The sequence below is a fragment of the Mytilus californianus genome, unplaced genomic scaffold (assembly GCF_021869535.1).
Source record: "Mytilus californianus isolate M0D057914Y unplaced genomic scaffold, xbMytCali1.0.p SCAF_1, whole genome shotgun sequence".
Classification (NCBI taxonomy): Eukaryota; Metazoa; Mollusca; class Bivalvia; order Mytilida; family Mytilidae; genus Mytilus; species Mytilus californianus.
The window spans coordinates 128,833,294-128,860,674 of NW_026262581.1; the positions used below are offsets into that span (position 1 = coordinate 128,833,294).

The 27,381-nt window shown below is 32.2% G+C and overlaps 2 protein-coding genes across 2 annotated transcripts in view; both read right to left on the reverse strand.

Moving 5' to 3' along the window:
- Positions 1-501: 501 nt before the first annotated feature.
- On the reverse strand, positions 502-4,428 carry LOC127733940 (uncharacterized). Its single transcript, XM_052243426.1, has 2 exons — positions 2,988-4,428; positions 502-1,999 (listed from the first exon to the last, which is right to left on the reverse strand). Exons 1-2 carry the CDS (start codon positions 4,405-4,407, stop codon positions 1,155-1,157), a joined length of 2,265 nt encoding a protein of 754 aa, XP_052099386.1. The 5' UTR covers positions 4,408-4,428; the 3' UTR covers positions 502-1,154.
- A 7,650-nt stretch (positions 4,429-12,078) lies between these two features.
- LOC127734020 (palmitoyltransferase ZDHHC21-like) overlaps positions 12,079-27,381 on the reverse strand; it is a 30,862-nt gene continuing 15,559 nt past the window's right edge. The window contains exon 8 of the mRNA XM_052243569.1: positions 12,079-14,593. Within this exon, the coding sequence (XP_052099529.1) occupies positions 14,473-14,593 (121 nt within the window). The 3' untranslated portion in view covers positions 12,079-14,472. The remainder of the gene's footprint in view (positions 14,594-27,381) is intronic.

The window sequence follows — 27,381 nt, forward strand, 5'->3', positions numbered from 1 at the left end:
CATTCGTATACCTAAATGATAGGATCAAGGCTGGAACCAATTATTGGATTGATCCATATAGCTAAATGATAGGATCCAGGCTGTCACCAATTATTGGATCGATCCATATACCTAATTGATAGGACCAAGGCTAGTACCTATTATTGGATCAATTAATATACCTTATTTATTAATTACAGGACAATAGATAAATAAGTACATAAAAGTCCGGTAAACCTCTTTAAGTGTTGAAATATCCATCTTGAGGGTCTACTTCTGGCGGAAGGCGGCTGTTATAATCAATGTAGACCCAGCCTGAACACTGTTTAAATTATCAAATGTCGCTTATTAAATTTAAACTAAGCCTTTGAAAAGCGAAAGTGAAGGTCAGATGAGTTTAGTTTTTGTCGAAGGTTATTGACACCAAGGGTACTTCATTTGCCCCCACCCACTTAACGTTGTTAATCCAGACTAATTATTCGGTCTAAATCATATTTTGAATTTGTTATGTTGATAAAAGTATCACTTTAAATTTGTGTTTTATTCAATATGAACATTTTCACTATAAACAACATTCGTAATACAACTTAAAAATTTATACAGTTTTAGAAAAGATATCATTTATTTCCAAAAGAGACCTTATTATGGGCAAAATAGTTACAATGAGCAACATAAACAAATTGTATACCTGAATAAAAAAAAACAAAGCAAATATGGAATATAAATTAATAAATAATATAAACATATACATGTACCATAATATTAGTGTTTGTTGACCAGTTACAACCCCCCATATCCTTTACGGAAGTAAAAGAGAAACGAAAAAAGAAAGATTAATATGTAATATAGGAGTGTTTCTCCAATTATTTCAGATGATAAAGTTAACAACGGAATGGTATTCAACAAGATTTTCGCGGAATCCTGTCTCTCGTCTGCCATTGTCAGAGTCGTCTGCCATTGCTACTGTCAGAGTAAAAGAGTAATGTTGACTGCCAAAAAATAAGTCCATTTATTTGTAAAATACAGAAAAAACAGACCGTCTCAAAATGAAACAGCAAAGAAAATTGAGTCATTTTTTCAGAAAAAAAAAGGAAAAATGAAAAACAATAATTTCAAAATGTTGCTCTTGATATATACCGCATTATAATCATACCAACTAATTCAATTTATACAATTTAAAACACTGTTGAGGGTGGTGCTGAAGGATTGATGGGTGGGGCTGATGGTTCCTCGGGACTGACAGGGCTCCATAAATCGAAAATGACCACATTCATATCGGTTGCTACCGCTATTTTAGGATAATAGTTAGATTTTTTTACAAGCGTTATTTCTCGTGGGTGGTACAAATCTTTGTCTAGTTTTAAGGCGGTAACAAACTGTCGATCTTTGACTGAGATAGCCTGGATTCTATTTGCCTTTGTATCTGTTACCAGAACATTCCCCAGTCCATCTAGAGTAGTACCAATTGGTTCTTTGAGCGGGTAGTCAAGTGCACCCCTGTAATCTCCCAAGATGAAACCATCCGTCTTCATGAAAAGTAGCCGTTTTTTCTTCCAATCACAAACGATAATTTCGCCATCTTCTGTTACATCAACTGACCTCGGATAATCAAATAAAGGATTTCCCATTCCATCTAATGCAAACTCTTTCTGTACAATACCTTGCGAGTTAATAATGTGGATAGAAGGAACATTAATAAATGGCCGACAAGTACCACAAACCAACGTATGACCGTTCTTGTCATGGGCAAGGCAACAATAGCCACACCGTGTCATTATACTTCTGGAAACTTCTATCTTGTCAATGATGCGGACGAACATAATTCGTTTTGTCGTAGGTAGAGTAACTGCACACATGTGTCTGTTACTGAGGTTTGTGTTATTTATATATGCAATATCCCATGGTTCTCCCTCAGGTACTACGGTCGTACTAACTAAAGCTCCCTTTTCAGTGAAAAGTTTTAATTTGTGATTCCATCTATCTACCATCAGTATACGGTCATCGCCAACCCAGGTCATTCCTGAAAAAAAGAAGAAAAAACATATTCCAAGACATTAAAAACTAACGAGAAAAGACACTTCTAACTACAAAATCCTTACTACTATATATAGTATCTGATCGTTATACCAAAAATAAATTAGTATAAAATTACAAACATATCCATAGCAATTCCGTTTAAACATCACACTATACATATATAATAGACAAATTGTCTTGATTTATATTTTGAGAAACAGATAAAATTACATTGATACAATTTAAACTAATTTCATTCCAACAAAATATGATTCACCTAAGGTTCATGTGGACCCTATTGCTAAAAAGGCTTGGTTTTTTCCTGAAAATTTACTCTGAGTACAGACAAACCTGTGTATCTGGAAAAGTTTTAATGCATAGCATGCTCTAGATAAATAACATTCAAATGCATTTTATGTGATAGAAAATTAAAAACTTGACTGGATTTTGCTGTGCACTTTTTCCATCCCAGTTGAGTTGTACTTGATATGGTCCACTCAATGACACAGTTTAAATCACCAATTATTATCAGGTATCTATTATCCTTCTATTGTCCATTTCTATCAATACAGTTCACTTCAATTTTTACCTATGGGGAAGTTCTCAAACTTCTTTTCCTACTTGTTTATTTTGGCACCTTCTGTAGTACGGAAAAAAGTCCAGTTATCCAATACAAATATTTACATAGGGGAACATCTCAAACATTTTTCCAAACTTAAGTTATTTTGGCCCCATCTATGGGAACGAAAAAAAAAGGAATCTCAATATCCAGAAAAGTTAACAATTTTCTGAAACATAAAATATATTTGAAATTTAATTATCTAGTTCCTGTCATGCCTTTAAACTTTTCCAGGTGCACAGGTTTGTCTGTACCAAGAATTTATATAGGAAGACAAATCCTTTTCTGTTCTCAGAGAAAAAAATGTGGTGTAAATACGGCCATATTAGCGAAAACGTTATGATGAACCTTAAATCAACCAGCGTATACCTACCAACTGCCGACCCTGATTTCGGTTCCTCTGCAAACTGACTTTTAAACTGTTGTACAAAGTCACCATACTCATAGACACAAGTTGTTTCTATTGAACCTCTGGAGGGATTTGTCGTACTATACCTATTATCTACTACCTCACAACTGTATGGATTGATATTGTCTGGAATCGGTGGTGCTGTAGGCTGACTCGTCAGTCCTGGTGTGGCAATGTCAGATTCACAGAATAAAGTGGACGGATTATTACCGGTATCTTCAGTTTCTGTTTCATACGTATCTACAGATGTATCAATTGAGGTAGAAGGTTCAGGAATTGGTGGTCCTATTAGCTGACTCGTTGGCAGTTGAGGGACGCTGACGTGTAACTCGGAGGAGCCAGTGGGCAGGTTTTCGTCCAAATCCAATGGTCTAGCTTCATTCGTATTTAAATAGTTTACAGTGGTCTCGTTCGAAGTCGAATGTTCTGTGTTAAGGGGAAGCGCAGGATAAACCAGAAGTTCGTCTATATTATATAGATTTGATGTTCTATTAGATTCTGTTATTACAGTTTCACCTGCCAGTCTTAAGTTAGCCAGTTGAAAATCAAATACTTTTTTCAGTTGTGATTCTTCGGGAATAAACTCTACTGTGTCACATTTATCGGTCTTCGTTATTTCTGATTTTGACTTCGACACCTCTTTCTTCACTGATTCATATAAATGCAGATTGGATATGTTTGACGGTGCTTTATCTATCACGCTAAACAGATCAGCATGACTTGCGAATCTTTGAGAAATACATTCACTTTGCTTGATATTTTTCTCCAATTTTTGTTCTATTGTAGAATAATGTTTACGCACATAGTTTTGAAACATGTTTTCCTGTTCAATTAGATATTCTAATATCTTCGTTTTTAAATTGTAGTAAAAAGCTGAAATTGTTGTTGAAATTCCGCATTTTTCTTTGAATAAACGCTGCTGTTGCTTTAAGAATTTTGTATATGAATCAGTGACATTCCTTGTTGATTTTGCCAGTTCTTTTTCTACTTCGGCTCCAAAAGAATTTACTATTTCATCAATATTGTCATCATGAACTGTTACAACAGACGAACACCCTTTGTGTTTATCTGTCCTGCATTCGTCACATAAAACACATTCACATATCTGACAAAATGATGTATATGGCTGGTCATGGTGCTCTCCACACAATTCTACATCGCCTTTCAAGATTCCCAAAAGTACTCCTATAACTTCATCCGATTGTTTTTGAGACGGTCCCTCAAATTCACACTTAGGACAGATTACCACTCCACTGTCTTGATCTTCTAATTGATTAATACATGCTGCACAAAATGAATGAAAACACGACAATTGTTCTGGATTTGTATACTGCTTATTACATACACCGCACTTCAAAAAATCTTGAGGGTAATACACTTCCATTGATGCGACAGGTCGACAGGTAAACATACCTGGATAAATGTTAAGAAAAAAATAATAATAACAGAAACAAAGTCGGGCTTCTCTGGTTATTTTCCGAGTTTGATATAAAGTCTATCTATCATCTTCCCGTCAAGGAGTAGATTAATTTTTGTTTTTGGATACTATAGTGTAATGAACAGCTAAACACGTCTAAATAGTACATCCAGATAAAGGGAAGTCTGTAAGTAAACAGTTAAAATGGAAGATGTTCTTAATTATTTATGGAAACACAGCAAAGATACAGCGTTTTGTCTGCATAACACTCATAAGTGACGGTCGGATGAAAACAGGAGTATTGTCTACACGCTGGCGGCTTAAATAGCTCACAGAGAATGTTACACCGACGGGGAAGCTCGGGTATCTGGAGGTTTGGTATTATGGTGGTGGTAAGTTCCTTTATATTATTAATTCCAAACTGGACGAAATATTCTGGAATAATTTCTCCACTGGAAGAATTATAACAGTATTTGTTCTAGATGGAATTAATAAAGGGTATAGAATATTTAAAACAGATATTAAAGCATTGTTCATTACAAAGTTTCCAGAGGAACTTCTGCAAGGTGTTCGGAATACACACGTGTTGATAGCAGGTACAAAGGAATATTCGAAACAGTCATCTGTTCAGAACATATATATTGATAAATAGCATGATTTAATGAACATATTTATGCATATATTGGATTATATTGAACTGTTTTAAAGCGTTAACGATCTACATCGGAATATTCTATGTGCCTGAATTGCAATATATATGCGATGGTGTATATGTTACAGGGAATTTGTAAAATCAGTGATTTTGTAAAATCACTGGACTAATCAGTGATTATGTAAAATCACTAACAGTTTCAGTGGTTTTGTGAAATCCCTGAAATTGTTAGGGATTTTACAAAATCACTGAATATAGAGCTAGGGATTTTGTAAAATCCCTGATTGCAATTAAGTATAACTTACTATTAGAAATGTATTTTTCTTAAAATAAAAAATAGACTTATGATCACTAATGATTTTGAAGTATATTTGTTTATTAAACACTATGAGCTAGATCTAGTGTATAATGATAGTGACTAAAAGGCATGTAAACGGATATTCAGACAACTGAATTTACTTATTTTTGCATGGCAAGTTTGGGTGACATCTATTGTTACATAATTGCCGTGTTTTTCGATGCATGTCTGTATCAATTAACCTGTACTCGGAAAATTGAACACTTTGTTTATTATAGACTTAACGACAAAACCTTTACTGTAGCAGCTCTACGTTTTTTTAGTTGGCATTCCTCTCAAAGTTCCTTGTAAAGTTTTAAAGCTTTGTATGAAACATTTGCACACTTTCAAATTGCGTACTTTTAATACCATTTTGTTCCTACCACCATGATCTACTGACATGTGAATTTTCTGAACTATGCTGTACATGTCTTCAAGACATACATAATATTTTTTAAACATCGATTTTTTCAAATCTCCACATTGAAGAACATCATACCTACATTAAACAAAATATTTACTTTATTTGGATTGAAAGAGTTGAGAAAGTTTAGAAACTTATTCAAATTATATCACTTTGTGATAAAATACATGTATCTGATATATGACCAAAGTAAGTTAAACTTTTTTTTATTTTTGCTTGGTTAGAACCTATTCATAAACATGCTAGTACAAAACAAAGTATTCTAACCTATATTTTTTCATTATTATTTTGTGAATAAGAATGTTATTTTGTAGGCAAATTAATAATACAACACTTATTTGCTTTTTGTATATCAATTTTCATGCAGCAATAAGATGCTTTTTATCTGATATGCATGTAATATTTGCCACTGGATCACATACCACTCAATTTCTTATACCTTACAAATGTGTTTTTCTTCTCTAATGACAGCAATCAACCTAATGTTACGTTTTCATATTTGATTTTAAAAATTTGATATAATTGGTTTCATTTCATACTATAATAACAGAAGAACTATAATAAACAGTACCTTTCTTTCAAACAAAGTAGTGATAAGAGCTTGTTTTGTCTTCTTTCTGTGGCTCATTGACAACGTGTTCCAAAATTACATCATATTTTCCCCGGTTCCATATGTTGCACTTTTTCCCTCAATTATTTGAAGTAACTTTTGTGCGTATGTTTGCTCTTGATTTAAAGACATCTGTGTCTGGGCATTTGTTCTACAGTATGTCAGTTGTATAGTGCATCTAAACTGCCCACTTAATATTAAAATAAATGCTAGATTAACCTCAAACTTACTGAGTGTTACTGTAGAAGGCTTTTGTCACAAACATTCTTAATAAAAATGAATGAATTTATTTTACAAATTCCCCGAATTTAATCAGTGAATCTGTAAAAAAAATCTAAATTATTTCAGGGATTTTGTAAAATCACTAGTCAAAATCAGGGATTTTATAAAATCACTAATCAGTTCAGTGATTTTACAAATTCCCTGAAATTTCAGTGATTTTACAAAATCCCTGATTTTACAAATTCCCTGTAACTGTGTCTCAATTGTACATATCTGTTGGTCTCACATGGTAGCCGTTAAAGATTCACTCGCCCAAGTAATGCTATTCATTCCAAAATCATGTAATATTTGTCATAACATCAATGAATAAACTATATACTGACCTTTAAAATTCCCTAAAATTCTTCAATTCAAACAGTTTTGCTGTTTCCACACAAAAAAAACACTTTTCTAATCAAAATTTTACGACAAAAGAGATGATTTCAACTTCTCTATTGTGAACTTTCTATTCCTATGTAGCAGCTTTCCAGCAGCGCCTGCATATAAAGTATATATCTCCCAGTTGACACAATATTCCAGGGCTTGCGTTTCATATCATGATTTCCTTGATAGAGGGTTGCTGCTCACAAGGAAGCTATTAAATCAAGAGTTCCAAGTGGTGAAGTTGAAACCACCCCTTCGAAAATTTTACGGACGCCATCAGAAGTTGGTTGACCGTTATGGAATATCTGTTTCACAGATGACGACGGATATGTTCCAATCGTCGTAAGCACACTCCCGTCCTCCTTTTCTCCGAATGTCACCTACCGAATTAGACTTATCACCAGGTTTGTACTTACATGAGCAACACGACGCGTGCCCCATGTGAGTCGAGATCTGCTTACCCTTCCGCAGCACATGAGATCACCCCGGTTTTGGTGGGGTTCGTGTTGTTCAGTCTTTATTTTTCTCTTGTATACTGTTGTTTGTCTTTTGGTCTTTTCCTTTTTTGCCATGTCCCTTTGGTATCTTTCGCCTCTCTTTTCTAAAGAATGTTCCGCCGCATATGAGGTTAATGATGATGATGATGGTTAGGAGGAGCCGGATTTTTAACGTGCTAGTTCACAAGGCAACAGTTTGCAGGAAGACATATCACCTTAACCGGACACATGATTATTCGACTCCGAGCCGACCAGACTTTGCTCTTTCTCCTTAATGCCGCGTGCTCGGCGGAGAAGCAGCAAATACCAATCTTAAAGTCTTTGGTTTGACCATGGCGGGGTTCGAACCCACGACCTCCCGCATTTGTGGCGAACACTCTATCACCGTGAGACCACCGAGGCGGTTTTTATACGAGGTTGACATTAGCTTGCCATTCCAAATGGAACTGTTGTTTTTTTTTATTACCGTCACTCAGTTTCTGTCAGTCATATAACGCCACCCGTTAACCAGAGACACATACAATATATACAATATAAATATATTTATCTCACGACGATCATAGTGACGTTGCACACGATGTTGGTACGAATTCCATTTTGCTATAGATTAGCATGAAAATAAATACGTAGACTGGTCAGTTCGATAAAAATATAGTGATTTTTGGTTGAAATTATTACATAATCCTTGAAAAAAAAGAAAAAAAGGAACCGAAATTTAAAATATCAAGAATTATAACACTTAATTATCCCATTTTTACGCAAAAACGTAATGTCCAACGTTAAATTTTGTGTGCAAAAGATCGGAGTTCCGTTTCTTTCCTACAGTATTTTTTTTCTGACCATCGTAAAACTTCACAAGAGTATTGCTATTGTTATTGTTATTCGCGTTTTAAAGCAAAATCAATATCACTGAAACCGTAAACCGGAAAATGTTATTTTTGAAAATGGTCTGAGAAATGTCCAAGCATATGCAAGGTAAGCATATATCGGGTTTGCGCATTTATACCGTGAAATTGGAAAAGCTGAGAGGAAAAATATTTATGATATTTTGAAAGTTTTTTACTTTCCTCCTAGTTCATGATAATTTTTGCAGGAAACCATGCGTATAGTTTCTATTGCAATGGCTTCAAAAAGTATAGCCATCTTGTCCCAACGAAAAAAACGCTGTATTTTCTTTACGATTGAGGTTTTAACCGGCTATATATTAAATAAGCATAGTTAGATCAAAGAAAATAAAACTTGGCGGTAACAGTTTTTTTCTTTTTCTTTTTAAACAATATAGTGTTTAACATTTTTTCGATAGGCAACAAGATGTTAATATCGTTTCAAAAAGTATAGCCGTTTTGTCCCAACGTTCGTAAAACGTAATTGATGTCATGCTCGGGGTTTTAATTTTATATCATAATTATTTGTTTCCAGTTTAATTCGAATGAAAATAAAAATATAAGTTATAATATAACCAATGTATGCATGATAAAGGAAAAGTTTAAGCTTAAATTCAAATGTTGACCAAATGAGATTGATATAAAAAATATCGGGATCTTAGTTTTTTTCAGCACATTCATGACATTTGTTTTATTCAAGGAACGTTGTCTATCTGCAAGTTTTAAATCATCAAAAGCAACATGCATAATTTTTTTGTTAATAAAATAAAATAGAGAAAAACCATTGCTGGCTATTATAACAAAACAAAGGATATGCATAATGCCACAAAAATACGGAAATGAGAAAAACATGAATCCAAAATGTTTAACTACCTCGAAATTATGCGACAAAGAAAGCATCGGGAAATGATAAAATATAGAACGGAAACGGAAAGAAATGCAACAAAAGGAGTATGTATAAACATGCATTAAAAAGGGAAAATTAAATCAAAATCTAATTTATTTTAAAAAGAAATCTGTATAAATTTGGAAATTAATGTATGATTCATTAATGCGAACTGCTTCCAAAAGTAAAATGATCAATTATGGCCTGGAAAGACTGACAACTCCTATAAATGAATATTCATTAAAAAAAAATATGTGTACGACCACTTTGAGTTTTATTTGTTAAACTATGCATTTTCAGACAAACCGAAATCGGTTACCAAATTCACAACAGTAAATTGACCTCATCAATTATAAGCTTGAACGCTTGAAACATTCTTTGAAATCGTCGAAATCGCTTCATTATGCGGAACGTCGTGTAACGCTAAGTAGTACCAACATCGTGCGCAACGTCAATACAATTGTATTAAATGTTTCTGCTTATACATAGTCCGTTCATTTTGACATATTTAAAGTTGGGTCAAGTCTTAGTAGGACTTCCCAATATCGGGGAAGTTACAACCACAAATTATAATGTATCGATTGACACCAAAGTTCTTGATGCAGATTGAAATTATTTTGTGGGTTTATTTGGGGGTGGGGGTGGGGGGGGGGGGGAGCGAGTAGATTGACAATGGCTGATATCGCTCTTTTATATGTTTTTTTTTAGATGAACAGACAATATATTGACTTCTAGTTTGGGAATTTTATTACTATTTCATTTAGGACGTTTTGGATTATTTTATTATTAAGAATTTATAAAGATAATAGTATGTAATATCCAAAATCAATTCACTAAATATTCTTTAAAGCTTGATGCGAGTTGTATATAGCCATCAACATACTCTTCTTGCACCTGTTTCAATCGTCTTTCTCCGACTGTACCAACAAACCAGGGGGTGTTGGATCCTCATGCAATAGCATACTTTGGGGGTTGAACTTTATATTTCAATCAGACCTGCTGATAGAATACGAATACGAAAGTTTTATTTTGATTCGGTTCACATATAACAGTACAAACATAACCTCTTGAGAGCTTTTTACCGAATATAAATAACATATGCATAACATAAATTTCGCTTTTTCTAGCATATTTTTGTATCATAAATTTACTTTTTTTTTGCTGCTACATATTGTGTCTTCAGATTAACGATAGACAAATGATACCATCATCTTAAAGAAAAGTTTAAATTGAATTACATTTTTTATCTTAGCGTTTAAGTTATATGACTGTTTCAGTTGATTACGAAGATCATTATGTTCAGAATCATCAAAGTATTCCCGAAAAAGGTCGGCAATAAAAACAATTTAGGTAGCAGCACATGATAAAACGTAAATGTTACAGTTTGTGAACAAGATTAACAGTGATTACGGAAAAATCATTGTAAGAGATCCCACCAGGATTTCAAATAAGACGTAAAACTATAATATGTACATTGTAATATTCTACACTTTTAAAATCAAAGCTATTATATAATAGGTTTCAACTTTTATCTTCTTAATAACTAATTTTAGTTTATAAATCCAAAGCAGAGCTAATAAAGCAAAGCCGGGGCAGTTTGAACCGATTTGTGGTATAAAACACGAATAAAAATAGATGTTAAGACAGCAAACCAAAGACAAAAATGACCAAAAGACATCTACAGGGCAACATACAGCCTACAGACATCTACAGGGCAACATACAGCCTACATACATCTAAAGGGCAACATACAGCCTACATACATCTAAAGGGCAACATACAGCCTACAGACATCTACTACGTAATTTCTATTTACTAAATAGTTTAAATGACTTTACAAAGAGTGCAGTTTTTCGGAAGTCAATTTAAACTTGAATTTCCAAATTCGTAAATGAAGAAAAAAATCTATATTATATTGATACAGGGCTGGTGGGTATCCAGTTGAAGTTCATGAATCATAAGAAATAACCTTGAAATATCGATTTCAGAAGGTAAAAATGAGAAAAATGGTATACCGGGTATTTGGATTGTTGTTATATATTCCAATGGTCGTTAAAAAAAGTATTGCAGACAAATGATTAAAGATTATTCTTGGTTATATTCTTTTTTTAAACACATTGTAACATATTACAGATGTACTGAAAAGTAATATACCCCCATGTGTCTGTTTTTTGTTAAAATTTAAAGTGCATCTCTTACTTGTACACTTACTTGTTTTTCTTTTAAGCACTGTGACTATCAAAGTGAAAATATCTTATTCACGAGAATGTACTACAAACGGAGAAGTCAGGTACATCCCTCTTTGATACCATTCCTGAATATCTGACTAACAGCCCAGTAGTCAGCACTTTTGTGTTGACATGAAATATCACTGAAATGTTAATTTTCTGTAAATTAACACTTCAGGTTTTTCTACCCCCAGGTATAGATTGCCTTAGCCAATTCGGCACAACTTTTCTGAATGATCAGTATTTAATGCTCTACAACTTTGTATTTTATTTGGCCTCCCAACTTATAATTTTTAGTCTGTCATACAAAATTGCAAGCCTGGTATCTGAAGATTTTTTTTAACCACCTTGAATCGTCACTCCACCTCCAACAACTTGGAAGTATGAAGACATTGTGATCTCACACACTATACCTCTCTTAGTAATGGATATCAGCTAGTTATCAAGGGGAAAGGACATATGAATAAAATGAACATTATAAAGATGAATAAACAGACAATTTTAATTGCACAGAAGATAAATATATAATCCCAGTAACACCATTTCATTTAAAAAATATGTCACAAAGCATCTTAAATGCAACAATTCACAATAACTATAATTGTATAATGCATTAACCAAATATAAATAAATTACATAAACAGGAAAATCCATATCTGGACTATTACATTTTCATCCATTGTTTTCCTTTGTACAGTGAGTATTTGAAGAGTAGATTAAAGAAATGTCCCATTATCATGTTGCAAAGTAAAGTGCATCATCATTACAAGCCCTTTGATTGGAGATTTGTAATTTATGAATAAATTAATGTAACCGTGGAGACAATTGTCTGCTGAAGACAATAATGATGCACTTTTTCATCAATCATCCACTGACAACACATTTCATCTATATACTTCATTACTTTTAACAATATTACATCATCAAAACTCTTTTTGAAATCTTCTGGACATTTCTTCCATGAAGTTCTAAAGAATTTTTTCTTTTATTTCCGACAAGAAAACTATCCATTTTAAGCTGTTGAAAAATTATGAACCAATGGAGTAAATTTTTCTCATGTTATAAAGCGTCAAAAAGGAAAAATCATTAATGCTGACAACTGACATATAATACATTATCCTTAAAAGTAAAATAAATGTCAAACTTAAACAAGAATCTGGTTAACAAAGTCATACAAAGTTAAGTTGAACTTACTTTTATAAAACAGGACACACTACTCTTTTGTGTTTTGATATTTTGCTCATTGCTCTTTGGATTTTACTATCAAATAAAATATTTTTTACATTTTGTAATGTAATGGTGTACTAAATGAAATGGGATGTATAAACTAGGGTTGTTTTAAACCAAAGCTCATCAAAGAAATTGAGGATTATATGAATATGGAAGCACACAAATAATACATGTATATCAACATGGATTTAAATGCCTTAATGTGAATAAGATAGCAGTTTGGTGAACAATTTTGATGATAAGTGATTAATTACTTTCAAAATTGTAACACTTACATGACAAAGATAAGAAACTACAACAAATATTGGAAAACATTATTATCTGCTGTTATTTATTGAGCCTCTCTGAGATTTTCTTACACAATGCCAATAGTTTAAATGCAGAAAGAAAAGATTATAAATTCAATGATTTTAAGCTAAATAATTATATCATCGTTAATGATGACTATTTCTCTTTTACTTATATATAATGTGGATTATATTTGTAAAATTAAAGAAGGATTCCAATGATTTTTACCTGGTCTCTATTTTGTCCTTAGACAGTGTTCAAATATCAATATAACACAACAGATAATTATCTTAAACTTTGAACCCAATAATTATCAGAAACACACAACACTTTTTATGAACAGATAATTTTTTTTAACGGAAATGGATAATGACCAAAACCATTATAGAAGCAGCCTAAAAAAACCCACACATCATTCTGCCTCTGAAGGAGGTACATCAAGGACCAAAATCAATCAATAATAATATCCACCAAGCACTATTGTGTAAAAGCATTACATTTGCAATATTCATCACTAGGACAACCAAAATGTTATATTGAATAATAATATTAGTTACACATTAAAGCAGCAACCAAATCCTTCTATAATAAACAAGACATTCTTGAAGTCATACAACATGCTAAATAAACCAGAATTTCATACCAACTTTCTGGTGCTTTGTAACTTCATTGATATGTAAGTCCTTGATAAGAGATATACAAAAATAAAGTAATAACTAGTAAAGATTTACTTTACAGGCAGGATATGTATATAATATGAAAGGAAATGTACTAAATTAAATTTTCATTACAAACTGTTACTACTCCAGCATTAAATGCTATAAATCCTGACTAGAAACATGAACATCCAATATATACAATGGTGTAACTTATTTTAGGCAAGGAATAATTATTTGCCTTTGCAATTAACAATGGGAAAAGGTTAGCACCACCAGTAAATAAAATATTACTCTAGGGCATGTTTCCATTAGAAAAGACCTCCTTTAATTGGTAAAGAACTAATATTGCTATATTTCACTTCTTCTCAGTTTTTTTTAGTAATAAAAGCCATATTTATAACATAACAAGACATAACTTTGACAGTAGTCTTCCAAGAAAGGTTTAGGATAAATTTGGAAGTAACTGGCAAAGTGGTTTAAAAATGATTTGATAAGTTAGAAGACCAGATGGATGCCATGTTAAACTAAAGACAAACTGAACTAAAAGGTGTTATAGAAAATGATACTAGTCTAGTGTAATCAACAATATTGTGGAACATTTCAATTTGAAATAAAAAGAACATAGCTGCATAAAATATTACAATTAAACTCTCACTTGTATAAAAGAGAGTCATTTAGGTTTCCAATAAATGCTAAACTGTGTTTATATATTTTTGTGCTGCTCTGCGACTACCAAAGGGGAATAACCAGCAAAATGGAGAACCATCCCCACATAAGTCTTTGTATTGTGCATAAGCTGGATTACTTTTTGATCTGAAAAAAAACAACATTCAGTAGATAAATATATATGTATTCATATTTCAAAATATTCAAAATACTGTGGATTCAGTTATTTTCATGGTTTGTGGACAAATATTATTTTCGTAGATATTTGATTTTGTGGTTTTGCAAAAGTCTAAATAAGCCTGCTGTAAATTAATAATCAATATTTTCTTTGAACGCATAAATTTGTGGTTTATCTAACCCATGAAATCCAGTAAACTTGGTAGCCAACAAATAATAATAAATCAACAAAACATCAGTTAAAGGGGCATTAGGATTAGAGATGACCTCTGAAAAATGCTGACGGTCATATAACCTAATATAAACATACCGGTAAATATAAATATAAATAGATAGCGACATCATGGAATTGTACTTTCCTAGGTCGGTTTGATTTCATATTGTAGATTAAAATGTATGTTTATCATCGTTTTTACTTGTATAAGAATGATTTTTTATGGATAGAATCAGTCAACCAAATGGTTCATCCTTGTTTCACTTTCAATGTTGACATTCTTTTCCTTTTAATAGTTAAATACATGCATATGCCATCTCCAGCTAAGGGGTTAAATTGAAGGTCACATGAATATGGATTCAATGAGGTTGAATTATTCACTTGCAAGGGAATAATTCATCAGCGATGTTTCTTAGCTTATTTTGACAAAATTGAACCAAACTGGCTGCTATTCACTACTTTACTATTGATTGAACAAAAAAAAACAAGAGTGCACACACTGAAATGTCTCACCTGCTTTACTGACCATTGATTTTATATTGATAGTCCTAAATATAAAGCTTTACTACAAGTATCACATAAACTTAACACGATCAAAGAAAATGAGGTCAAGGTCAGATAAACCAAACCGAAAATACATGTACACCTTACAATCATTCCATACACCAAATATAGTTGACCTATTGTTTATAGTTTCTAAGAAAAAAAATTAACCAGGAAAACTTAACATTGACCAATGAACCATGAAAATGAGATCAAGGTCAGATGATACCTACCAGATAGACATATACACCTTACAATCAGTCAATACACCAAATATAGTTGACCTATTGCTCATAGTTTAAGAAAAACAGACCAAAACACAAAAACTTAACACTGAGCAATAAACTGTGAAAATGAGGTCAAGGTCAAATGAAACCATGCCAGACTGACATGTACATTGTAAAATATTTCCATACACCAAATATGGTTGACCTATTGCATATAGTATTAGAGAAAAATAAATGGGGAATGTGTCCATGGGACACAGATGATGCCCCCGCTTGCATATCATATACAGTTATAAAGGGACATAACTGAAGAACGGTAAAAGTGACTCTACCCAAATTTGTACTTGATCTGAGTTTTGTGGTAATAAGTATTGTGTATAAGTTTCATAACATTTGGTTGAGGCAAACTTAAGTTAGAGAACGGAAATGAAAAATTCAGCAATTTTTCCCTTTGTAAAGGGGCAAAACTGTAGAACAGTAAAAGTGACACCACCAAAATTCAAACTTGATCTGTATTTTGTAGTAATAAGCATTTTGTGTAAGTTTCATAACTTTTGGTTGAGGCTAACCTAAGTAAGACAACGGAAACGAAAAATTCAGCAATTTTTATGTTTATAAAGGGGCATAACTCTAGAACGGTTAAAGTGAGGTCAAGGTCAGATGACACCTGCCAGTTGGACATGTACACCTTACAATCATTCCATACACCAAATATAGTAGACCTATTGCTTATAGTATCTGATGTATGGACTTGAGCACGAAAACTTAACCTTGTTCACTGATCCTTGAAATGATGTCGAGGTCAGATGAAAACTGTCTGACAGGCATGAGGACCTTGCAAGGTACGCACATACTAACTATAGTTATCCTATTACTCATAATAAGAGAGAAATAAACATTACAAAAAATCTTTTAATTTTTTTTTCAAGTAGTCACTGAACCATGAAAATGAGATCAAAGGACAATGGACATATGACAGATGGAAACTTCATAACATAAGGCATCTATTTAAAAAGTATGAAGCATCCAGGTCTTCCATCTTCTAAAATATAAAGCTTTTAAGTAGTAAGTTAACACCACAGCTGCCGGATAACTATCACTATGTCGATCTTTGTGCGACAGAAGTGGCAGGATCGACAAAAATTATATTTTAATTTTTTTTTATATCTCGTAGCTTATGCCCTTTTAAAGCATTAGAATTAGAATATGCAGAAATAATGACTTTCTTTGAATCCTTATTTCCTATTTTATGTACACAATCAAAGTTGTTATGTCATAGTGATTCTCTCTCCACCCAAACTCCTGCAATAATTGTCAAATCATAGTTAGGGTCTCTAATATGAACCTGTAATCCTAAGAAGTATGAATGCTTTCAAAATGTCTCAGAGTTGTGTTCAAAAGGGGTCATTCTGTTACAAAATAAAAAGAAAAAAATCCAAGTCCTGCAACTCCAGCAAGAATTGTCAAATAAAAATGACAGTATAGTATGGTCAAATACACAAGCAATATTACCAAGTAGGAAGCTTTCTAGCAAACAGTCTTTGAGATGTTGTGTTCATTAGGTGTCATTGTGTAACAATAGTACAATACTCTCAGTCCCACAACTTTTGCAAGAATTTTAAATGACAAAAGTATTTTCAAGAGAATATGATGACCAATAATCATACCAAGTAGGAAAACTTTTGGGCAATTATTGTAGTCTCTGAATATAAGTCTGTAATGGACAGATGGACAAAAATATAAAGTTTAATAACCAGTTAAGTTTCATTTTACAGGAAATGTAAAAAAAAATGTTCATTAAATAGTAAAGGACAGAAGGAGGAGAACAATTACTATATCCCCAGCTAAAACAACAGTGGGTACAATAATTGATAATTTAGTCAATAGATTAGTTTTGTTTATCGAATGACTGAAGAAAAGTTTTAAGTCAATGCAGTAAAAAGTTGCTGCATGTTATATTCAGTTGTGTGGATATGTTTATGTAGAGACAATAGAATAATCTTAGATATCTAATAACTAATTAACAGGAAAACTTAGCCAAATGCTTTAGCTAAGTATATTGTTACAAAATATATACTTGCAATAAAGATTAAATTTGATAAAAAAGTAAAATAAAAAGACAATAGAATAATCTTCCAACCATATTTAAATATTCTATCATTAATTGACCTATTAACAGAGTTAATTTGTAAAGGGAAGAAGATGTTAATATTCCTGTAATTGACTAGAATATAAAACGTTTTTCAACAATTTCATATGTATTTTGTTGTATTATCAATTACAGATCAGACAACAATTATCTATCAAAGGACATGTGATATCAATAGCAGATCAGACAAAAATTATCTATCAAAGGACATGTGATATTAATTACAGATTAGACAACAATTACCTATCAAAGGACATGTGATATCAATTACAGATCAGACAACAATTATCTATCAAAGGACATGTGATATTAATTACAGATTAGACAAAACAGTTATCTATCAAAGGACATGTGATATCAATTACAGATCAGACAACAATTATCTATCAAAGGACATGTGATATCAATTACAGATTAGACAACAATTATCTATCAAAGGACATGTGATATTAATTACAGATTAGACAACAATTATCTATCAAAGGACATGTGATATCAATTACAGATTAGACAACAATAGACAACAATTATCTATCAAAGGACATGTGATATCAATTACAGATTAGACAACAATAGACAAGTAAGACAACAATTATCTATCAAAGGACATGTGATATCAATTACAGATTAGACAACAATTATCTATCAAAGGACATGTGATATCAATTACAGATTAGACAAAACAGTTATCTATCAAAGGACATGTGATATCAATTACAGATTAGACAACAATTATCTATCAAAGGACACGTGAAATCAATTACAGATTAGACAACAAAGGACATGTGATATCAATTACAGATTAGACAACAATTATCTATCAAAGGACATGTGATATCAATTACAGATTAGACAACAATTATCTATCAAAGGACAAGTGATATCAATTACAGATTAGACAACAATTATCTATCAAAGGACATGTGATATCAATTACAGATTAGACAACAAAGGACATGTGATATCAATTACAGATTAGACAACAAAGGACATGTGATATCAATTACAGATTAGACAACAAAGGACATGTGATATCAATTACAGATTAGACAAGAATTATCTATCAAAGGACAAGGATGTAAACAACTACAGGTCACAGTTCAGCCGTCAACAATGAGCAAAACCCATACCATGCAGTAAGCTAAAAAGGCCAGGGATAAAAATGTGGAACATTAAAAAAGTGAAAGCCAATGACCTTTTATGGTATTTCCATATTTTTAGTATAAAACAATGTTTTGTGATGGTAGCCATCTTGAGTTTTATAATCAGGAGATCCAGTTCGAAATTGCGAACCTGTTTCTTCTTGCTTGTATTTTCCACAGAAATCTATGTAACAGATATGTTGTATACATATTTGTTTAGGGGCCAGCTGAAGGACGCCTCCGGGTGCGGGAGTTTCTCAAAAATATTTTCAAAATAATGGTCAGCAGATTTTTGCTAGTTATCATGAGATAAGTGAAAAAATCTATTAAACTACAAATGTACAAATGAAACTATAAATGCATTGACCTTAATACTGCTGTGGTCACTGATATCCCTTTCTAGAGCTAAAACATCTGAGGAAATTTTACAGTAATTATTTCTGCAGGTGAGACACTTGTACTTCCCATTATTGATACCAGATCAAACTGACCTTATATCTATAGGTAATCTTATTTATCTACTTTTACTTTCAAACCTAAGCATTTCGTTTCCATGGAAACTAAAGATTCCCACTTACAAATGATAAGTCAATATTGTATAATAATTGTATCAGATGCGCTTTTCTGATAGCCATTTATTTTTACATTGTTAATTCATGATCTTCATCTCTTAAGAAGACATTGTATATAAAGTACTTAACATTTTTATCAGAAGAAAAATATGAAATCTTGCACTCTTTCTTCAATAATAGGAAATACAAGTGAAACAAAAGTTATTTTTGCAAGTTAAGGTAAAATGTAAGAGTTGTTTTTCATTTACATTAGACTTTTTCTGAAAGTGTCTCTATTTATATCAAAAGCCAAGCCTGTCTGTTTTTTAAATAAAAACTTGAAATTGCATTTTTTTAAACCAAAAATCTTTTACCATTCTTATTCATTTCGGACACATTTTGTCATGCAGCCCATCAAGGGCCCTTAATTGAAACAATAAATATTTTTATTCTATTCTTATTCTTATTCTTTTCATTTTGCACACGGGTATAAAATCTAAGCAAGATTTCTTCTTAGATTCTGTGTAAAAGTGTTACGTATAGTGAACTTGCAACTTACAAATTGCATGAGATCTAATCATTTTAAAATAAGAGTCAAATTACACTTATTTAAGACAAGATAAAGCATTTTAGAAGTTGTGTAAAATTGACACAAAACTAATTAAGATTTATTAACTGTCTGATACCTGGCATTAATTAGTTTCACCTGAGAACTCTTAAATGATTACATAAAACTTACAATTCTGGTCAGACAAACCTATCAATTTCTCATATTTCACAAAGAAACACTCTTCCCTACAGCATATAGACATATTTATGTGATTTAAAATATTCAAAAAGTAATCATTTATGTCGATAAAAACACAGGTTGTTGCAAATTAGTATTTGTTAATGTGCATTTGATGTGGTTTGTGATCAATAAACTAAAAATATTTCACATTTTTCTTACAATAAATTACATTTGAAGTATAAAAATAACATGCAATGATCACCAATCAATTAAAGGAAGGGGAAGGTTGTAGCAGAACAGTACCACTCTAAGGGAAATAACTCTGATAAACTAGAGGAAGTTGCTTTGAATTATAAAAAAAATGAACCTGTGTTTTTAGGGAAACATATGCTCTTGAGACATTATCAAACAAAGGAAGAATATGTCCATGCACACGAATGCTCCTATTTCAAACAGAAGACAGTATCATTTGTAAATATGAAAAACTTAAAATCAAATTAAAAAAGTTACAACAGGAAACATGAACTATGTCAACACTAGCATGACCTGTGTTTTAAGTTCACTAACAACACTTTCAGATGTTAAAATACCCTGAATATCCATAAGGCTCTGGCAGGGTCAGTCCTAAAAACATTTTGATATTTCATAAATGATTTGGTTAAGGCTAACTCAGTTATCATTTTAAATATTTTCTTGTAATCAAAGACAAAACAGGCAGGGTAATAATGAAATGTGTTAAGCAAACTTGACATGTGTTGAATGGTCATTTCAAATTTTTGTTTACCTTATTGGTCAAAGCTAACTATTATTACTTATGGAAACCTTGAAAATTTACAGTTTTTTTGTATAAACAAGCGGCAAAGTGCAAGAAAAACACAAACATGGAACTGCTTACTGACAATATCTCAAAATTTCAAATGATCTTATTACTGCTTTCTTACATCATTCAAGGAAACCTGATACTTTTATTATTTTTAAGAAAAAAAAAATAAGAAAAAAAATGAAAAGAATTCTGAATAAAACAAATGCTATTAATTAAAAATGTTAAACTCATACCTTCCTCTGTTTGGCACAAAAAGACATTGTATCTCAACTTGTTCGATTCGTTCGTGTATGTAACAACGTATTTGATTTTAACGAAAGAAACTTTTGTATTACTGAAAAATTATTACACCAGGGTTTTCGATATTACAAACTAGTCAAAACATTTACTAAATTTTATCATCGGTACAAGGACATCATTCTTAAATATAAATCAACATGCAGACATAGTAGTCCTTTGTTAATTTATGTATCATTGTCATTTTGCTTAGTTTCTTTTGTTACCTATTCTGACATCGGACTCAGACTTCTTTTAAACTGAGTTTTACTGTGCGTATTGCTGTGTGTTTGTCTATTCTACATTTGCTAGAGGTATAGGGGGAGGGTTGAGATCTCACAAAACATGTTTAACCCCGCCACATTTTTGCGCCTGTCCCAAGTCAGGAGCTTCTGGACTTTGTTAGTCTTGTATATTTTTTTAATTTTGGTTCATTTATATGTTTTGGAGTTCAGTGTGACGTCCATTTTCATTGAAATAGTACACATTTTTGTTTAGGCTAGCTGAAGCCCGCCTACGGGTGCGGGATTTTCTCACTGTGTTGAAGACCCATTGGTGGCCTTCGGCTGTTTTCTGCTCTTTGGTCGGTTGTTGTCTCTTTGACACATTCCCAATTTCCATTCTCAATTTTAATGCTAGTTCAACTGTGACAGTAGCCAGTGCTTTCTCACTGACAATATTTATAACACACAGAATAAGTATACAGTATTGCATTTATCAAATTCATACATGTATTTATAATTTTGATGATTATATCTGCATGAAGCATTTTATTAAATTGCAGTCTTGCTTTCTTGCTTTCTTGTTTTCTTGTTTTCTTATCAAATATCATAAAAAAGTTCACACAAAAAGTTCCTGAATTAACAGTACACACTGACTTCCTTTCAATGCTAGTGTAAGGGAGATAACTAATTTTGTATTTGAAAAATACAGCATAAATTCTGATAATCTTTTTTTGTCTTTTATTTACTTTTATTTTAATACATTTATCCAATATATGTAGGTGTTAGAAATACAAAATTTATGTGTTTGAGATTTACAAATAGGAAGAAAAGTGCAGCCCACCAACATGTTTCCTGTTAAGTAGACAACTAAATTATATTTTCCAACAATCTATTTTTATTGTACTGAAATTTAAGATATTCTCATAAAATTTTACTACAGTTATATTCCAATTTGTTTATCAAAAACTAACTGCTAGTTGCCTTGAGTACACTTATCTCAACATGTCTTTGGACTTTTAATCATACAGCTTTTAATCAAAATTTTTATGTTTTATTACCACGATTATCTGTTAGTATAAAATGTTATCTTGGTAAGTTGACTATCATTTTTTCACATTATCTTGGAAAAATGATCCCATAGGGCCAAGTGAGCTTTTCTCATCACTTGTTGTCTGTCGGTGGTGTCCGTTAACTTTTACAAAAATTCGTAAGGGTTCCACGGAACCCAGTGTCTCGCCTACTTTTGCTGTTAATCGCAGGCTCAACAAAAATGAGGAAAAAAATTAATAAAAATATTCCTCTCTATACTATCTTTTGATTGTAAGTAGCTTCTGTCCAAGTTTGGTAAAAATCCAGGATAATTTATGAATCTAATAAATGTTTTAAAAACTTAAACTGCAGACTGTATGTAATGTTGACTGGAAGAAAAACTAAGTCCATTTATAAGTAAAATACGGAAAAAATGGAACAAAATTTTATCAAAATTTCCTTCTAGATACTAGCTTTTGATCATGAACAAGCTTCTGTCCAAGTGTGGTACAAATCCAGGATAGTTTAAGAAAGTTGTTAAAATTTTAAAAAATTTAACTACAGAGTGAATGTAATGTTAACTGGCAGAAAAACTAAGTCCATTTATAAGTAAAATCCGGAAAAAATGGATTTTTTTTTACAAAATTTACATCTGGATACTATCTTATGATCATAAACAAGCTTCTTTCCAAGTGTGGTACAAATCCAGGATAGTTTAAGAAAGTTATTAAAATTTCAAAAACTTTAACCACAGAGTGAATGTAATGTTAACTGGCAGAAAAACTAAGCCCATTTATAAGTAAAATACGGAAAAAATGGATTTTTTTTTTTTACAAAATTTACTTTTGAATATAATATTATGATCATAAACAAGCTTCTGTCCAAGTTTGGTAGAAATCCAGGATAGTTTAAGAAAGTTATTAAAATTTCAAAAACTTTAACCACAGAGTGAATATTTGTGGACGCCGCCGACGACGACGCCGACGGAATGTAGGATCCCTATGTCTCGCTTTTTCGACAAAAGTCGAAGGCTCGACTAAAATCTTCTCCTCTGAAATAACTTGGCCAAATTTAACCAACCTTGGCCACAATTATCAATGGGGTATCTAGTTTTAAAAATGAGGTTCGATGACCTCGCTTGCTAAACAAACATTATAACCATGGCTAAAAATAAGACAAAGGGGTGAAATGCAAGTTTTGTCTATAATCTTGGAAACCACTATACCGGTAGATAGAGAAAATATGAAGTGGCAGAAATGTTCAGAATGTTGAGATCTACCTATTGTGTGCTTACATCAAAACCGGCAAACGACTTCTTATAGGAGTTATTGCCCTTAAATGACTATTTTTACCAATTTTTTGCATTTTTGCCTAATATCTTAATAAACTGCTTCGCAGAGCGCAGCTGGATACGTCCGCAGAGGTCCAACCCGGAACAGTTGGGGCAAAAATGGACACAATATTCAAGCTTGATACAGGTCTGAATTTGGATTGTATTTAAATATTTGACACATTATAGGTTTCTGACACAGAATAAATGTAGTAAAAGAACTTAAAATTGGTTCTATGATTTGAATTTATATTCAAATGAAGATTTCTTGCTGTTTTGCAATACACTGTGATGTTGCGCAATACTTAGTAAATCTGTTTTCAGACTATATACAAAGAATTAGCAAAATAAACTGTGACCCCCAATTTTTCTTTGGAAAATTGACAATTTCTTAAATCTTGAGGAAAAAAAATTACCCTCCCCACCCCAAAAAAAAATTTTTTTTTTACTCCCCCTTGAAAAAAAATAAAATTTGAAGAAATTTTCCTTTTAATTTCTTAAATCTTGAGGGAAAAAAATTGCCAACCCCCCCCCCCCCCCCCCCCCCCCCACCCCCAAACATTTTTTTTTACCCCACCTCCAAAAAAAAATTATATTTGAAGAAATTTTCTTTTTGTAAAATGTGGTACAATTTAAGAGACATCTATACACTTAAACACAAGTTATTGTCTGAAAACTAGAAAAATGCTTGTTTTAGACCCTTTTTGGCCCTTAATTCCTAAATGGTTTGGGCAATTTCCCCTAAAATGAATCCCAACCTTCTACTTGTGGTATTGAACCAAGGGTCTGGAAATGGTCATATTTCCCAGTCATGACCTAAACTGAAAGCTATTTGTCCTAAACGAAAAATTGGGATTTAGGACAAATTTTTATTTTTTTACAGAAATAATTTCGGTCATTTCATTGAGATCAGGTTTCTTAATCGTCATTGTGCACTTCGTCTTGTGATCATATAATCCCTTTCCAGTAATAAAACTGCCACTCCAGTAAAGTCTGATAATCCTGAGAGCCCTCCTAATAACTATTTTAAATATTGGCTAATGATCGCTAATCACTTTTTACCTGTGTTTTTAATTCACACACATTGATCACAAGCTCAGAACTACTATTATAAAGAAATTAAAATTCCACGACAACTGTATTAATTATTTAATTACTTTTCAGGAAAGAAAAGCATCTATTCTGATTTAAAAATTAAAACTTAATTTAATTTATGTAGAATAAGGTAATTTTTCACAACTAACACATGTGCTTTATTTACTATGTAATACGCATGCGTGAAATTGTCCCTGCCACCAGATCGCTATCCCTATGTCGAGCTTTTTGCTACAAAAGTCAAAGGCTCGACAATAAAATTAAAAAGCCGGTGATTTCCTGTCAATTTGATAAACAAAACAAATCCCTGAAATGAATCCAGAATTATTCGTACTTTAGTATTGTCGCAAAACTTCCGGTTTTAAATTCGAATTCAAAATTGAAAGAAAAAATTAACCATTTCAAGTCATTAAAATCATTTCAATTTTAAACCATTGCCTTCCCAAAACTGTTCTTGAATGTTTTTAGAATAAATGGAGAATGTGTCCCCATGGACACAGATGATGCCCCCGCTTGCATACAACATTATAAAGGGACATAACTCAAGAACAATAAAAGTAGCTCCACCAAAATTCAAACTAGATCTGTGTTTTGTGGTAATAAGCATTGTGTATGAGTTTCATAACATTTGGTTGAGGCAAACTTAAGTTAGAGAACGGAAACTAAAAATTTTGTAATTTTTCCATTGATAAAGGGGCATAACTCTAGAACAGTTAGAGTGACGCTACCAAAATTCAAACTTGATCTGTATTTTGTGGTAATAAGCATTGTGCATAAGTTTCATAATATTTGGTTGAGACAAACTTAAGTTAGAGAAAGGAAACTAAAAATTTTGTAATTTTTCCATTTATAAAGGGGCATAACTCTAGAACAGTTAGAGCGACACTACCAAAGTTCAAAATTGGTATTTTGTGGTAATAAGCATTGTGTATAAATTTCATAACATTTGGTTGAGGCAAACTCAAGTTAGAGAACGGAAACCAATTTTGGGACGTACGTACATACAGACTGACAAGGGTAAAACTTAATGCCCCCTCCGCTACGGTGGGGGCATAATAAAAATGGTAAGAAAATTCACGAAGTAAATGCAATGAAACAGTCAATACAAGTTCGTTGATGCTATGAATCTAGTGTGATATCGACAATTTTAAAAATAGGCACCAACTTTTAATTCATCTCAAAATGACCAAACCTTGTGGTACAATTTCAGAGCAATCAAAATACTTATACACAAGTTATTGTCCTGAAATTAGAAAAATGCTTGTTTTGGGCCCCTTCTTGGCCCCTAATTCCTAAACGGTTGGGACCATCACCCCCATAAACAATCCCAACCTTCCTTTTGTGGTATTGAACCTTTTGGTTAAATTTCATAGAGATCCATACACTTAAACTAAAGTTATTGTCCAGAAACCAAATGTCTTCAGACGACAATGAGGACGTGATAGCAATATAAAAAATAAAATGCTTCGCTGAGCGCAGCCAGATACGACTGCAAAGGTCTAACCCTGAACAGTTGGGTCAAGTTTGGACACAATATTCAAGCTTGATACTGTCTGAATTTGGATTGTGATCAAATTTTTGACATAATATAGGTTTCTGACACAAAATAAATGGTGTCAAAGATCTTAAAAATTTGAAATGGGACATTTAATTTACCTAGTATGGTCTGATATCCCAAATCTAACAACATGGTTAGAATCAGCATATAAAAAAACACCAAAAATTTTAGTCGAAATCAAACAAAAAAGTTTATTTTGGACCCATCAAACCTGAATATGGACTAATTTGAAAACAGGGCCCAAAATAAAAAATCTAAATGCACAATAAGATTCAGCATATCATAGAACCGCAATAATTCAGTTTTTGATGAAATCAAACAAAGTTTTAACAATTTTGGACCCTTTGGACCTCAATGTAGACCAATTTAAAAATGGGGCCCAATATCCAAAATTGTAATACAAGGTTAGAACCCCCAAAAATTAAAGACTTTAAATTAATCCCATTGAAATTGGTTAAAAGATTTGTATTTATTTTCAATTGAAGATTTCTTGCTATTGCACAATACTGTGCAATTTAAGATTTCTTGCTATTGTGCAATACTGTGCTATTGCGCAATACTGTGCAATTGAAGATTTCTTGCTATTGCACAATATTGTGTTGTTGCGCAATACTGTGCAATTGAAGATTTCTTGCTATTGTGCAATACTGTGCAATAGGAGATTTCTTGCTATTGCGCAATACTGTGCAATTGAAGATTTCTGGCTTTTGCGCAATACTGTGCAATTGAAGATTTCTTGCTATTGCGCAATACTGTGGTATTGAGCAATACTGTGCTATTGCGCAATACTGTGCAATTGAAGATTTCTTGCTATTTTGCAATACTGTGCAATCATTTGTAATTTCAAAAATTTTGAAGAAAAAAAAT